Here is a 15,360-nt window from a genome sequence, read left to right as displayed (position 1 = left end):
AGAGTATAGTGGAGAGCGAGGTAGGCCACAATGGCTTGCAGAGGGCTCTGCATCTGCTGGAAAACCGGACCAAAAAAAATGGCAGATGGAACGTAATGCAGACAAAGGCGAAGATCTTCGGTAGGAACGACCAGGGTAGGTCTTGCAGAATGAACGGTAGGGCATTGGGGAGTGTGGCAGAACAAATGGATCTGGGAATACAAGTCCATAATTCCTGTGTAGATAGGGTTGTAAAAAATGCTTTGGCACATTGGCCTTCATAAATCAATATATTGAGTACAGGTAATAGGATGTTATGTTGAAGTTGTATAAGAGGTTGGTGAGGCCTAACTTGGAGTATTCTGTGCAATTTGGTTGCATGAAAGACGGAAACAAACTTGAAAGTGTACAGGAAAAAAATTATAAGAATGATGCCAGGTCTGGAGGATCTGGAGGAAAGACTGAATAGTCAGGACTGTATTTCTTAGATTAACAGGGGATTTTATAGAGGTATGCACAGTCATGAGGGGTGTAGAGAGGGTAAATAGAAGCAGATGGTTTTCCACTGAGATTGGTTAGGACTACAAGGAGAGGTCATGGGATAAGGGTGAAAAATGAAACGTTTAATGGGAACACGAGGGGAAACGTTTTCACTCACAAAGTCCTGAGAGTGTGGAATGAGCTACCAGCACAATTGGTCCATAGGAGCTAGATGTCAACGTTTAAAAGAAGATTGAATGGGCACGTGGATAGTGGAGGTATGGAGATCCATAGAGTCAGTGCAGACCGATGGGAGTAGGCCGTTTAAATGGATCTGCCATGGACTAGATTGCCCTAGCGGCCTGTTTCTGTCCTGTACTTTTTAAAGACACTATAAGAGTCCGTAGTATTATAGGAAAGATATTACCATGGATTGAAGATTACCTGACAATAGGAGGCAAACAGAGGTTAGAAAGGGTTTTTTTTTTTTCAATTGGCTGCCGATGATTAGTGGTGTTCCACAGGGTTTGGTTTGGGACCGCTTGTGTCCAGATTATATGTCAACAATTTGGATGACATAATTGTGACATTTTGGCCAAGTTTATGGACGAAACCAATTTTAGGTAGAGGTGTTGTACTTTTGAGGAGGCAGGAGGTCTGCTGATTGACTTAGACAGATTAAATGAATTAGCAAAGGTGCGGCAGATGACATAGTGTAGGGCAGTAAGTATTTAACATTCCACTTTATACAAGAAATAAAGGTGCAAGTTTTTTTTTCTAATCAGGAGCAAATTCAAAAATCAGAGTTGCAAAAACTGTTGGGATTCTTCGCACGGGAATCCCTAAGGATTAAATTGCATGATGAGTCGATGATAAGCAAGGCAAAGTCTTATTTTCGAGTGGATCAGAGTACGAAATAAAGATTGTAATACTGAGTGTTTATAAGTTATTAGTCAGATCACACGGAGTATTGTGAGCAATTTTGGGCTACTTATCTAAGAAGGTATTTGCTGGCAATGGTGAGGTCGACAGGATATTCACAAGATTATTCCCTGTATTAAAAAAAAAAACATTTCAATGTACGAAATGACTCTATGCCTATACTCGCTATAATTAAGAGGAGGGAGGATGGTTCTCATGGAAACGTATGGAATATTTTAAGGCCACTGTGAAGTTGACAGAGACAGGATGTTTCCTATAGTGAGGGGAATCTAGGACCAGAAATACAGTCTCAGAATACGACGTCCCTTTAGAACAGATGAGGCAAATTCTCTTTAACCCGGGGCAAGTTGAAACTGTAGAAATTATTGCTGCAGATGCCTGTGGAGGGCAAGCCATTTAGAATATTTAAGGTGAAGGTTGATAGGTTCTTGATTAATAAGAGCGTCAAGGGTTGCGGGGAGAAGGCAAAAAAAAGCGGGTTTGAGAGGAATATTATATCTGCCATGTTGGTATAGCAGTTTAGACTCTCAGAGCTGAACGGGCGAATTCTGCACCTATGTCTGATGGACGTATGGTTTAAGGGAAACCTATATCTTATCTATCATTTTGAGGCAGTATATAATTCCACAGAATGTACATAATAAATTGTTTCAGACATTGTATCTCAGTTAGAGTGGTATATTGTGCATTTCAGAAGAACAGAGGTTATTATGGGAATGTCTGTCGTTTCGACAGGCTAAGTAACTGATTTGCTCTCTTTAACAAAGTACTGTGCTTTTCCATATTTAATTACAGATTCAAGATTGTTTGTTATTTCCAGTGTCCAAGTGTAAAGGAGTATGAAACAATCGTTACTCCGGATCCAATGTTGCATAAGATCAAGAAGACAATAACAAAAACAAATTCAATGAATATAAATACACAGCATAGCTTATACATAGATTGAGTGCATGGATATATAATGTCTGTATATAAGGTGCCTCTAACAGGAAATCATGAAGTAGTGAAGGTGGAGCATGTTACCCATGGGAAAGGGGTAAGTAATGCAAACATTAGAGTGAGTATGGTCGCAGTAACTACAAGCTATTGGCTATAACTGATTCGGTTATTTTCCTTTTCTATAAATATCAACTCAGGCGTATTCGTGTTCTACTATTTGCGAGCTTCGTAGAGTATGACATGGCTAATTCTGTTTCTTTGTCTTTTTTTTATTAGATGAAAATACCAACTTATTCCCTCCTGAGCTTCCATCGGAGAAAGCAACATTGTTCGCTCAAGCATGACCTCCAATATAAAACTGCGTGGTCCTTTGTCTGAAAGAGTCAGAACCAAAGCAAATATGTGCTGTATGGTGATTTGTGGGTTACTGTTGCATGTTACAGTGTCAACCGGCAGCCCGATATGTAAACGCAGAGAAATGTTTGATTTGTTCAGTTTGTCGAAGGAAGGAGACATCGACATCGGCGGAATTTTCGATCTGCACTCCCGTACAGATAAATCAGAACCCTCATTTCAAACCAGACCGGAAGCTGTGAAATGTGAAAGGTCAGTTCAGTGAGGCAAGTGAAAGGTTTATCACTTTCTCTGTAATTTAAAACTAGTTTGATTATCTCTCTTTTCACTTCCTGATGAAGGATCATGGTCCTGAAACTGTAACCTTGATTCTCTGTCCACAGATCAGCCTGACCTGCTAAAAGTTTCCAGCGGTTCCTGGTTTTGTTACTCGGTTTATTAGTTGGAGAAAGGAGAGATGTAATTGTGGGTGTGATAGAATTAAATTTACTTTCCGTCTTTATTCCATTTGCTCGCCATCTCTAAAATAATCTGCCAGATATCAGCATGAATATGAGCATAGAACATTTTTCATAGATTCAACACACTTACTAAGCTATACATTATTCCATAGATCCCACCAGTGTATATATAGTACTGGCAATAGATGTGTTTGTTGCGTTGGGAATGTAGATGTACTAGGAATTGTTTGGTGAGTTGGTCAGCAACACATAGCAAAAAAAAAGAAACAAGATTAAACTATTATAAAGAAAAAAGAATTATATAAAATTAAATTAAAGTTTAAAGTATGGGCATGGAATAAAATGTGTACAAATACATAAACACCAGCCTATGTTTACAAAGTAAACCGTATTCTACACAGCTGTGGCAGGTGTTTACAGTGCAGCGACAGGGCAATAGATAAAGAGGGATCGGAGGGATAACTAGAATGGTTGATCTTGTGGAAAGAAATGTTTTAGCTGGCGTAAAGTTTTGATGTTGCAATAGCCCTGTAGTGCTTTGCAGAAGGGGGATTTTGGAAAGGGCAGAGTGCAAGGTAAGTAGTGTCCGCTTTGAGCTTCCCTGCTTGCTTCTTTGTCCTGGACTATACACGTTCTGTACTGATGATAGACTGCAGCCAGAGACCGTTTCTGGTGAACTGACAGTTCACTGTAGTTATCATATACAGGGTGAGGATGCTGCACTAAACTAGACAGTGAAGGGCTGATGGGCGGGTGTTCTCTGTGGTGCCAGAGTATCACTGCACCAGAATGTTCTGGTGAAGATGGAATTTTACCAACTGCCACAAGACGTATATGTTCTGCCGAGCTTTTTGTTAATGAAGGACCCACTTGAAGTCCAGCAAAATAATGATATACAGGAACCTGAATGTACAGACGGTGGTGACCGTACAGTTGTTGGATGACGAGTGGCTGCAGAGGAGAAACATTTTATTTGAAGTCGATCTCCGCGGTTTTGATGGCATTCAGCTTCAAGTTGTCGTGATTGCAACAGGACATTAGCATGTTTATTTCCTAGTGATAATTTGGATTTGTCATGTCTGGTAATGTCCAAGAACGGTGCTGTCATCCGCAAACTTTGTTCAGTTATCAGATGGATCATTCAAGACACTGTAACTGTTATGTAGACAAATTAGGAGAGAAAGGGAACTCAACGCACTACTGTGACACACCAGTGCAGAGAGTGTGATGTGGAGATTTGTTTGCCTAATCTCCCATAGTGCCTCCTGTCAGACAGGAAGATTATGACCCACCTGTAGATGGCACCCGGTACGGTAAGTTTGGGGAAGCTAAGGGACTATGTTTTTGAAGACTGAACTGAAATCAACAAAGAGAATATTCGCAGGGGCGTCGAGGTGCTGCAGTATGTAGTTAGGCCAATGTTAACTGCGTTATTGGCAGAATCTGTTGGCTCTGCAAACCAACTGCAGCAGACATAGAAAATATTAAGTTATGTGTCTGAGAAATGACATGACGAGGCTCTCAAAAGCCTTCTTTATGACCGACGTGAGTGCAAATTACCTGTAATCATTGTTGAAGCCTAATCCGCAAACACTGTTATCTAAGAAATTTGAGACATTCTACGAAAGCACGAAATTACATTTCTGTTTAGCGATTTACGTTCTTAATTAAAAATAGCAATGATTTGTGAGCAAAACACACGCAACACTTGAGGAATACAGTCGGTCTGGCAACATAATTGAGGGGAACTAAACAGCCCACTTTTCAGGCTGAGAGTTCAAAGAGTTAGTCTCTGTTTTGAAGCCGGCGTGCCTATAAAGAGTTTGAGGTCACCACCACTAAATGTCAAAGGCTTTTAACTAGTGTTCACAATGTTTGCTGTTTTAGAGACTTAGAAACGAAGCACTGTGTTGAAGCACCCATGGCAGCTGTCCTAATACCAGGCAGGACTGATAAAAATTCCAGAAAATTTAATCATTTTGATGTTAAAGTTTCATCATCATCAGGTCCCATGGCCATTTTGAGCTTTGACTGCCATGGCCCACACACTTCTGTTTCAGGTCAAGTGGGTTAATTCATTGGCACTGTATTAATTTCCATTTCTCTGCCTGCTGTCTGCATAATCATTTGTCTTTGCCTTTCTCTTGCTTTCTTCCCTTCAATCTTTCCCATAATACACTGCATTCTAACTCCTCTTTCCTAATCGCATTTCCAATGAAGTTACGTTGCCTTTTCATGATCTCATACATTATTTCTCTTTTTCTGCTTGCTCTGTTCATGACAACCTCGTTAGATATTCGTTTCGTCCATGATATTCTTTGCATCCTCCTCAAAAACTACATCTCTGCTGCTTCAATTCATTTCCTCATGTTACTATATATTGTCCAACGTTCTGCGCCATATAACATAACTGGATAAACATAACATTTCAGTACTCTGAGGTGGGTTGTCATGCCTAGCTCCGGGTTGGTCAGTATACTGTTCATTCTCGTAACGGTGTTAACGTTTACCTTGCATAAATTTAGATACGTAAATACATTTTCGATCCAGCTGTTTTTGTATAATAACAGTCTCACAGAAACACCGCGACTACAACGGGAACAGTCAACTGTTATTTCCCTCCACAGATGCTCCAGCGGTTTATCTTCTGCTCCAGACCAAAATTCTTTTTTGGACAGCTTGGCTACGCAAATCAAAGTACCTTTATCTTCCGAAACCAAACACACCTATCAAAAAAGCTAGGAATAAGATTAAAAACAGAAAATGTTACAAACTGTTAAATTAGAACAAAGTTATTTTCTTTTTTTTTAAATTCCTGCTGAGGGTCTTTGACCTGAAATGCTAACTCTTTCTATTTCAACAAATAATGAATGTGTTTTTGAATCAGAATCAGGTTTATTATCATCGGCAAGTGCCGTGAGATTTGTTAATTTAGTAGCAGTACTTCGATGCAATACATAATATAGAAGAAGAAAAAGTAAAATAATAATAATAAATATATCTTATTTAGTATACTTAATCCAGTATTCGCATATTAAATAGGTTAAAAATCGTGCAAAAACAAATACTATATATGAAAAAAAGTGAGGTTGTTTCCAAGGATTCAATGTCCATGGATAGTAGAAGGGAAGAAGCTGTTCCTGAATCGCTGAGTATGTGCCGTCAGGCTTCTGTACCTCCTGTTTGATGGTAGCGGTGAGAGAAGGGCATGCCCTGGGTGCTGGAGGTCCTTAATAATGGACGCTGCCTTTCTGAGACACCACTCCTTGAAGATGTCATGGATACTTTGTACGCTAGTACCCAAGATGGTACTGACTAAATGTACAACCCTCTGCAGATTCATTCTGCTCTGTGCAGTAGCCCCCTTCTCCCATACCAGACAGTGATGCAGCCTGTCAGAATACTGTCCATGGTACTTTGATGGAAATTTTTGACTGTATTTGTTGACATACCAAATCTCTTCAAAATAAAGCCGCTGTCTTGTCTTGTTTATAAATGTATCAATATGCTGGGGCCAGGTTAGATCCTCAGAGATCTTGACACCCTGGAACTTGAAACTGATCACTTTCTCCACTTCTGATCCCTCTATGAGGATCGCCCTATGTGTTCCTTTGTCTTACCCTTCCGAGAGTCCACAATCAGCTCTTTCGTTTTACTGTGTTGAGTGCCAGGTGGTTGCTACAGCTCCACTTCACTAGTTGGCATATCTCATTCCTGTACGCCATCTCGTCACCATCTGAGATTCTACCAACAATGGTTGATTCATCAGCAAATTTATAGATGGTACTTGAGGAATGCCTCGCCACACAGTCATGGGTAGATAGAGAGTAGAGCAGTGGGCTAAGCACACATCCCTGAAGTGCACCAGTGTTGATCGTCAGTGACGAAGGGATGTTATCACTAATCTGCACATATTGCTGTCTTCGGGTTAGGAAGTCGAGGATTCAATTGCAGAGGAAGGTATAGAAGCCCAGCGTCTGCAACTTCCCAATCAGGATTGTGGTAATGATGGTTTGAAATGCTGAGCTATAGTCGATGAACAGTACCCTTGACATAGGTGTTTGTGTTGTCCAGGTGGTCTAAAGCCATGTGGCGAGCCATCGAGATTGCATCAGCCATTGACCTATTGTGGCGATAGGCACATTGCAACGGGTCGATGTCCTCGCTGAGGCAGGAGTTCAGTCTAGTTATGACCAAACTCTCAAAGCATTTCATCACTGTAGATGTGAGTGCTACCGGGCAATAGTCATTAAGCAGCTCACGTTATTCTTCTTAGGCACTGGTATAGTTGTTGCCTTTTTAAAGCAAGTATGAAATTCTGCCCATATCAGAGAGAGGTTGAAAATGTCCTTGAATACTCCCGTCAGTTGGTTGGCACAGGTTTTCAGAGCCCTACCTGGTAATCCATCGAGACTTCCCATTTTGCGATGGTTCACGCTCTTCAAAGACAGCTTAACATCGGCTACTGAGACAGAGATCACGGAATCATCAGGTGCTGCAGGGAGCTTCACAACTGTAGTTATACTCTCCCTTGAAAGTGGGCATGGAAGGCATTGAGTTCATCTGGTAGTGAAGCATCGCTGCCGTTCATGCTATTGGGTTTCGCTTTGTAGGAAGTACTGTAATGTCTTGCAAGCCCTGCCAGAGTTGTCGAGCATCCGATGTCGTCTCCGGCCTCGTCGAACTTGTCTCTTCGCCGTTGAAATAGCCCTCCGTTGATCATACCTGGTTTCACACGTCTGGATCGCCAGACTTGAATGTCACAAATCTAGCCTTCAGCAGACGATGTACCTCCTGGTTCATCCACGGCTTTTGGTTTGGGAAGGTACAGTAAGTCTCTGTAGGCACACACTCATCCACACAGATTTTAATGTAGTCGGTAACAACTGCAGTATACTCATCCAGATTCGAAGATGCATCCCTGAATACACTCCAGTATACTGATTCAAAGCAGTCCTGTAGACGCTAGTGTGCTTCCCTTGTCCACATCTTTTTGGTCCTCACTACTGGTCCTGCAGTCTTCAATCTCTGCCTATATTCAGGGAGTAGAATGCAGCCAAGTGATCAAACTTTCAGTCTCAATGGCACTCCACGCGTGGAATTGCACGGTATGCTGTTTAGTTGCTGTTATCGGATGTTCACCAAACTTTTACCTCAATAAACTGCCTAAATTATACATCAGACGGGTGCCTTTGTTTGAAATGAAAGAACACCCCAGGTAAACAATCTGTATGCATTAGTGCAAATCTGCCAGTAATAAGACCCCACACGCCCCGGTTGTACTCTCTTCTCCTCTCTCGCCATCCACCCAACAAGATGAAGATACAAAAGTCTGAAACTTTGTAACACCAGGTATAGGACACCTCTCTATACCATTATTATAAGACTATTGAACAGGTCCTCATTATGATAAAATGGGCTCTTGACCTCAAGGTACCGTGTTATGGCCTTGCGCATTATTGCCTATCTTCTTTGAACTTAGTCTGTGACACTGACGCCTTATTCTGCGCGCCCTTGTGCTATATGGAACTATTGTTGTAATTAAATGATCTATATGGATAGCATGCAAAGGAAATGTTTTCATTGTACGTGACAATCATAAACCAATTTACCAATTCTCTGTCTCCTGCGTATTTCTGTCCTACAGTGTTGTACTCCGTCAATTCCGTTTCACACAGGCGATGATATTTGCGATTGAAGAGATAAACCGGAGTCCCGTTCTGCTTCCCAATATTACACTGGGCTACAGGATTTATGATTCATGCAATCAGCCTCACTTTTCAGTGAAAGCTGCTTTCGAAATGATCAACGGACAGGACCCCACATTCCCACAGCGATCCTGTCCCCCGCGTTCACTGGTACCTGCCATCGTGGCTGATGCAGGATCTTCGCAGTCCCTGGCAGTTGCAGCATCAATAAGTCCTTTCAAAGTTCCTATGGTAAGACCTGTCTATAACTGCTAGGATGTTATTATCCTCTTCTCTAGCTATCATAGTTGATCTACAGGCCGTAAAACAGCGAAAATCTGGTGCTCTTATTTCTATGTGCTAGAACTATATGGTAAAATAGTTTTTTCATGATTTCCATTGAAGTTTATTTACTGTTGAGCTGTTCATTAGTTTATTTACTGTTCAGCCATTGTTTGTTAACCATATAATACTTAATCCCACACTGCAAGAGGCCGTTCTGCATATTATGCTCTGCCTGACCACATTCAACAAATCACTCAATCTCCACTCGTAGCACCTCATTTTCCACCCTTCCTGCAATCTTTCTGTTCTCTCACCTGTCCATTTACGACTCACTTCACGAATATATATACTTCACTGGCACGCAGGAGAAAGCAGTGAAACCACAGAGAGAAAGTTCAAACTCCACACTAATAGCAAAAGAGCTTGGGGTCGAACAGTGGCCAGGGGTCAGCAGCATCAATAACTAGTCTCGGAAACGAGCTGGTGTTGAAGCTCAGCGGATCAGGCTTCCGTGAAAGGAAATGAACAGCCAACGTTTCGGGTGAAGATTCTTCATGTCCGCTGAACAGGACAAATGACAGTTTCGAAGGAGCGACTTTGTCGGTTCAGATGTAGGTTGTCGAGTCCAAAACGTCATCTGTCCACTTCCCTCCATAGATGCTGAATAGCCCATTGTCTTCCCCCAGCATCTTGCTTGTTGCTCGGGATTCCAGCGTGTGTTGTCTCTTGTATCTGCATTAACTAGTATGCCAGATCGCTGCCATATTTGGCATATCAATGTGCTTGCGGGCTAGATATAGTAAATGCCCTATGTATTGATCAATTAGTTGGACAACAGTAACTTAAAATAAAACTATCAGAAACATTCGAGCATCTAAATCTCACACGAGGAAATCTGCAGATGCTGGAAATTCAAGCAACACACACAAAATGCTGGTGGAACACAGCAGGCCAGGCAGCATCTATAGGAAGAAGCACTGTCGTAGTTTCGGGCCGAGACCCTTCATCAGGACTAGACGAAGGGTCTCGGCCCGAAATGTCGACAGTGCTTCTTCTTATAGATACCACCTGGCCTGCTGCGTTCCACCAGCATTTTCTAGGTGTTGCTTGACCATCTAAATTCTTGTTTGAGCCTCCAAACCTATTTCTGAACATCATGCCCAAGTACATATATGAATAGGTTAAAAGAAAACCTTACATGCAGACAGCATGCACGCGTCAAATACACGTATCCTCAGAAAAATCTAATTTACCATAAATTATTGAGTTTTTACAAGAAGGAAAAACATACAGTATGTTCTTTGTGTACCGTGAACTGTTACACAAGGAAAAGCGATCGGAATGCAGGGCAATTATTATCGATCATCCTGTATCACTGTAAGAATCCGGCGTGATATAATTACTGTCTATGTGAGCTTGTGCCTCCATTTACAGCAAGGATTGTATTTCAATTGGACATGGCATACTTTAAGGTTGCCGTGATACGGAGGTATGTATTGCATAAACAAGTGAAAGATGTAATATTCCACTTAGTTACAGAGCCCTCTTTTGCAACTCTCTATTATGCTTAATTTCATTTCTGGCTCCCTTACAGAAAAGTAAGCTGAAAACTCCATTCAACCTGACCACTCTGTGGAAATCTGAAATTAAAATAGAAAATGTTGACAGTGATCAAGCAAAAGTAGTGATTGGTCATTGATCCGAAACGTTTCTTCGGATGGTCTCCTCTGTTTGTCTGAACTTAGACTATTCATTCATTCTCTGCATGAACAGGGTGATTTTCCTGGGTGGGAGAATAAGGAACTGGGGGAATCGGTTGAAGATGAGAAGGAAAAGTTTTAAAGGGAACCTGAGGGGAAGCCTTTTCACGCGGAGGGAAGAGGGCACGGGTATCTGGAACAAGTTACCACAGAAAGTGGGTGAGCGTGGTATAATTACAGTATTTAGAACAGCCATTTTGACATTTTCATACATTGAAAATGTTTAGAGATATTTGGGCTAAAACAGACTAATGGGACCAGGTTAGTGGAGATATAGTTGGATCAGAAGATCTGCATCCGTGCTGAAATACCCTATGAATCTATATCGGTATGGAATAAGCCATTTGTACCACCGTGTCTGTAGATATTAGTCTTTGCCTCCCGCCATCGAATTGATTTTACTGTTTCTTTTTTCTGTTTCCATTGTGGTTTCTGACCAGGTTAGCTATTTCTCCACATGTGCTTGTCTAAGCAACCGGCGGGAATTCCCCTCCTTCTTTCGTACGATCCCGAGCGATTACTTCCAGGCCAAAGCGTTGGCCCAACTTGTCAAGCGGTTTGGATGGACTTGGATTGGAACGGTGAATAGCGACAACGATTACGGCAACTTTGGGATGCAGGCCTTCACTGAGACGGTTCAGCAGCTTGGGGTTTGCATTGCCTTCTCCGAGTCTTTCCACAGGACGTATTCGAGAGAAAGGTTACTTCGTGTTATCCGCGTTATTCGGACAGCGTCCACAAAAGTCGTGGTGGCTTTCCTCGCTCACGGCGATATGACCATTTTATTGAGGGAAATTGTTCGACAAAATATTACTGACATCCAATGGGTGGGCAGTGAGGCTTGGATCACCACTTCGTTTCTGCCTCCAGAGGAGACCGAAAGATTCGTCACTGGGGCAATCGGGGTCGCCATACGTAACGTGAATATCCCGGGATTTAAAGGCTTCTTAACAGGTCTCCATCCGTCTGCCTATCCCGGTAATATTTTAGTGGAAGAATTTTGGGAGAAGACCTTTGGCTGTAGCCTAAAAAGAATACCTGTATATAAAAACACAAGTATTACAACGGCCACCGCTCAGCTTCGTCAATGTACAGGAACAGAGAGCCTAAACACCGTGTCCAACACCTACACGGACACTTCTCAGCTGAGGGTGACGAACAAAGTTTATGAAGCTACTTATGCCATAGCCCATGCACTGCACAACATGTTCTCCTGTAAAAGTGGCGAAGGTCCATTTGCCAACCTGTCTTGCGCAAGCATTTCAAATTTTCAGCCGTGGCAGGTACGTAAAATTGACCAAGTAATTTGAACACAGTCCAATTAAATTTTTCGCAGCTTCTGACTTCATCCCCAATTCCTCTTTCCAGCTGGCTTAATCTGCCAACATCTTGATCAATTTCCCCACCCCACACACACCCACACACACCCACCTTCTCATTCTGGCATCGTCCCCTTTCCTTTCCAATCTTGTTGAAAGCACATGGCCGGAAATACCAATTGTTTGTACATTTCCATGGGCGCTGCCTGACCTGCTGAGATCCTCCAGTGTTGGTTGTGTGCTGTTCTGGATTTCCAGCAACCGCAACATATCGTGTTACCAATTAACATTCTTTGTACTTGCAAAATCTTAGGTGACCGATGCCATGTTCTACCGCCTGTGTCTTCCTCTGGTAGGTTTTGCACTACATGCAAACACTCAATTTCACAACTAAGGTCGGGGAAAGAGTAAATTTCGACGAAAACGGGGACTCGGCGACTACGTACGATATTGTGAACCGGCAGGTGAATAACGGGGGGAATGCCGCTGTCTTGATAATTGGACACTATGACGGATCCGCACCTTCAACTGAGCAGGTCATAATAAATGAAGGATCGATAGTGTGGGCCGGTAGACGCAGACAGGTAATATGCGAATACCTATTTGCAGCTTTAACAAAATAATGTTGAAACTTAAGTACCTTTTTTTTAGTAACGTAGCAACACGGTTCGGTTTCATGATGTAATTACGTTTGTAAATATCAGGACATCTCGCGTGCCCGGGTTAAAAACAGCTGAATTCATGGGCATCACTGCGTAATAACAAGATTCCAGCATAGATCTGAATTCAACTCCAACGGACCAATACATTGTCCTTCCTTCGAAGGGCGTAAGGGCGTATCTATTTACCTCTTTTTCTGTCTGTCCGCCTGACTGAATGACTGAATCTCTCCCTCTCTCTCTCTGACACACACACACACACACACACACACACACACACACACACACACACACACACACACACACACACACACACACACACACACACACACACACACACACACACACACACACACACACACACAGTCTCCACTTTTCAAAATGTCGTTTGAAATTGAACGTACGTGTTTTTTCCCCTGCTATTCAGTGCAAGAGTGCGACGGTGTCGTTCCTCTGTCAGGAAATTTTGCGTCCGTTCCGACTTAAGGCAGAATTGAATTACGATCGGCAGCTGGGCATAGAGTGAATATTATCACCCTATTATACATTCGAACAATTAAATGTCCATTAGCAACTGGAGTGTTGTATCATAACGAATATCTGAAGTTCAGTCATAAATATTGTTAGCCTCATATATAACACAAAAATTGTGCGAAAATTCTAAAAATATATTATTGAGAAGAGTGACATGAGTTTATACTTTCCCTGAATAAGTAGTGGAATTGTTCTCGACAAGTTCGTCATTTATTTCTCTAGATATCAATGGGTACGTTATATCAGCCAAGGTAGAGAAATTCAGAACTTCTTGGAGCCACACGACACAGTAATATGTCCTTCAGCTCAGATCTTCCTACCGACATACCGGACCATCTAAACTTGTCATATCCGCCAGCATATAGCACAAAAGATTTATTCCCCTCCAAATACATATCCAAGTACCTTTTAAATGTTATTATTCCCCGCTTTTCAACCAGTTCCTCTGGAAGCTTATTCCATATACCAACAATCTCTGTGTGAAGAAGTTGGCCGTAAAATATATTTTAAATCTTTTCACACTCATCTTAACTCCATGACCTGTCTTGCCACTTCCGCACTAGTAATATTTCTTTGAAAAAGTAGACATTAACACATTATCATTATTTGCCACGAGGTCCCCCGGGCAGTTTGTTCCAACAGCTGTTCCCCCGGAACAAGAAAAGCAGCTCGCAAGGGACAGCCTATTTGTTGCTTCGATTGCATTCCGTGCGCGCAAGGGACGATCAGTAACGCCACAGGTATGGAGAGGTAATATCCTTATTGTTCAAATGTTCGCAGGTGTCTGCAGTCCGTTTATTAAATAAATTTTCCCTTTCCTCTTTCTAGATTCAATTGAGTGCATGAGGTGCCCCAACGATTCCTGGCCCAACGATCGGCAAGACCAATGCATAGAGAAGCAGTTTGACTTTCTCTCATTTGCCGAGGTGATGGGGATCGTTCTCACCACACTGGCGCTGATCGGAAGTTGCATCACTGCCACGATTGGGGGTATTTTCGTGCTTCACAAAGACACTCCGATCGTGAAGGCCAACAATTCGGAGCTCAGCTTCCTTCTTCTCCTCGCACTGAGCCTTTGCTTCCTCTGTTCAATCACATTCATTGGCGAGCCGAAGCCATGGTCCTGTATGCTACGCCACACCATGTTTGGTGTTAGTTTTGTCCTCTGTGTCTCCTGTGTTTTGGGCAAGACTATTGTTGTGGTGATGGCCTTTAAGGCGAAGCTACCCAGTAATAATGTGGCAAAGTTGTTTGGTCCCCTACAACAACGCTTCACTGTGTTTCTTCTTACCCTGCTACAGTGCTTAATATGTACCGTCTGGCTGATCAAATCCCCACCCTTCCCTGTCAAAAACATGGCCTACTCGAACGAAGTGATCCTTTTGGAGTGCAACGTGGGCTCAGAAGAAGCATTTTACTGCGTCCTGGGTTACATTGGCTGCCTCTCATTGGTTTGCTTTGCCGTTGCCTTTTTGGCACGAAATTTGCCGGACAATTTCAACGAGGCGAAATATATCACATTCAGCATGTTAATTTTCTGCGCTGTTTGGATATCTTTCATTCCAGCTTACGTCAGTTCTCCCGGGAAATTCACTGTGGCAGTGGAAGTGTTTGCAATTTTGGCTTCCAGTTTCGGCTTACTTTTCTGCATCTTTGCACCTAAATGTTACATCATATTGTTAAAGCCGGAGAGAAATACGAAGAAACATTTGATGGAGAAAGTGACATCGTAAAAAGCATAAAGTAGCATTTGTTTATTTTATTTCATTAGTTTATTATCGTCATATGTACAGACATTAAGTGAAAAGCTTGTCTTGCAAGCTATTAACACTAATAAAATCATTAAGGGAAATAAAGGTAAAACAGCAGCCTGCAGAATAAAGTGTAAAAGCTCTAGAAAAAAAGAACGGCAGTACAGGTAAACAATAACGTGGAATATCATAAAGGTGTAGATTAGGAGG

At 42.1% G+C, this 15,360-nt stretch overlaps 1 protein-coding gene across 1 annotated transcript; it reads left to right on the top strand.

Moving 5' to 3' along the window:
- Positions 1-2,842: 2,842 nt before the first annotated feature.
- Positions 2,843-15,132, top strand: LOC140724607 (extracellular calcium-sensing receptor-like). Its single transcript, XM_073039031.1, has 7 exons — positions 2,843-2,946; positions 8,803-9,094; positions 11,328-11,927; positions 11,967-12,170; positions 12,563-12,790; positions 14,016-14,139; positions 14,228-15,132. Exons 2-7 carry the CDS (start codon positions 8,837-8,839, stop codon positions 15,130-15,132), a joined length of 2,319 nt encoding a protein of 772 aa, XP_072895132.1. The 5' UTR covers positions 2,843-2,946; positions 8,803-8,836.
- Positions 15,133-15,360: the final 228 nt, after the last annotated feature.

Source organism: Hemitrygon akajei, chromosome 3 (assembly GCF_048418815.1).
Source record: "Hemitrygon akajei chromosome 3, sHemAka1.3, whole genome shotgun sequence".
Taxonomy (NCBI): domain Eukaryota; kingdom Metazoa; phylum Chordata; class Chondrichthyes; order Myliobatiformes; family Dasyatidae; genus Hemitrygon; species Hemitrygon akajei.
Note: the sequence above shows the minus strand (reverse complement) of the source record. Positions and strands in the feature narration are given on the sequence as shown.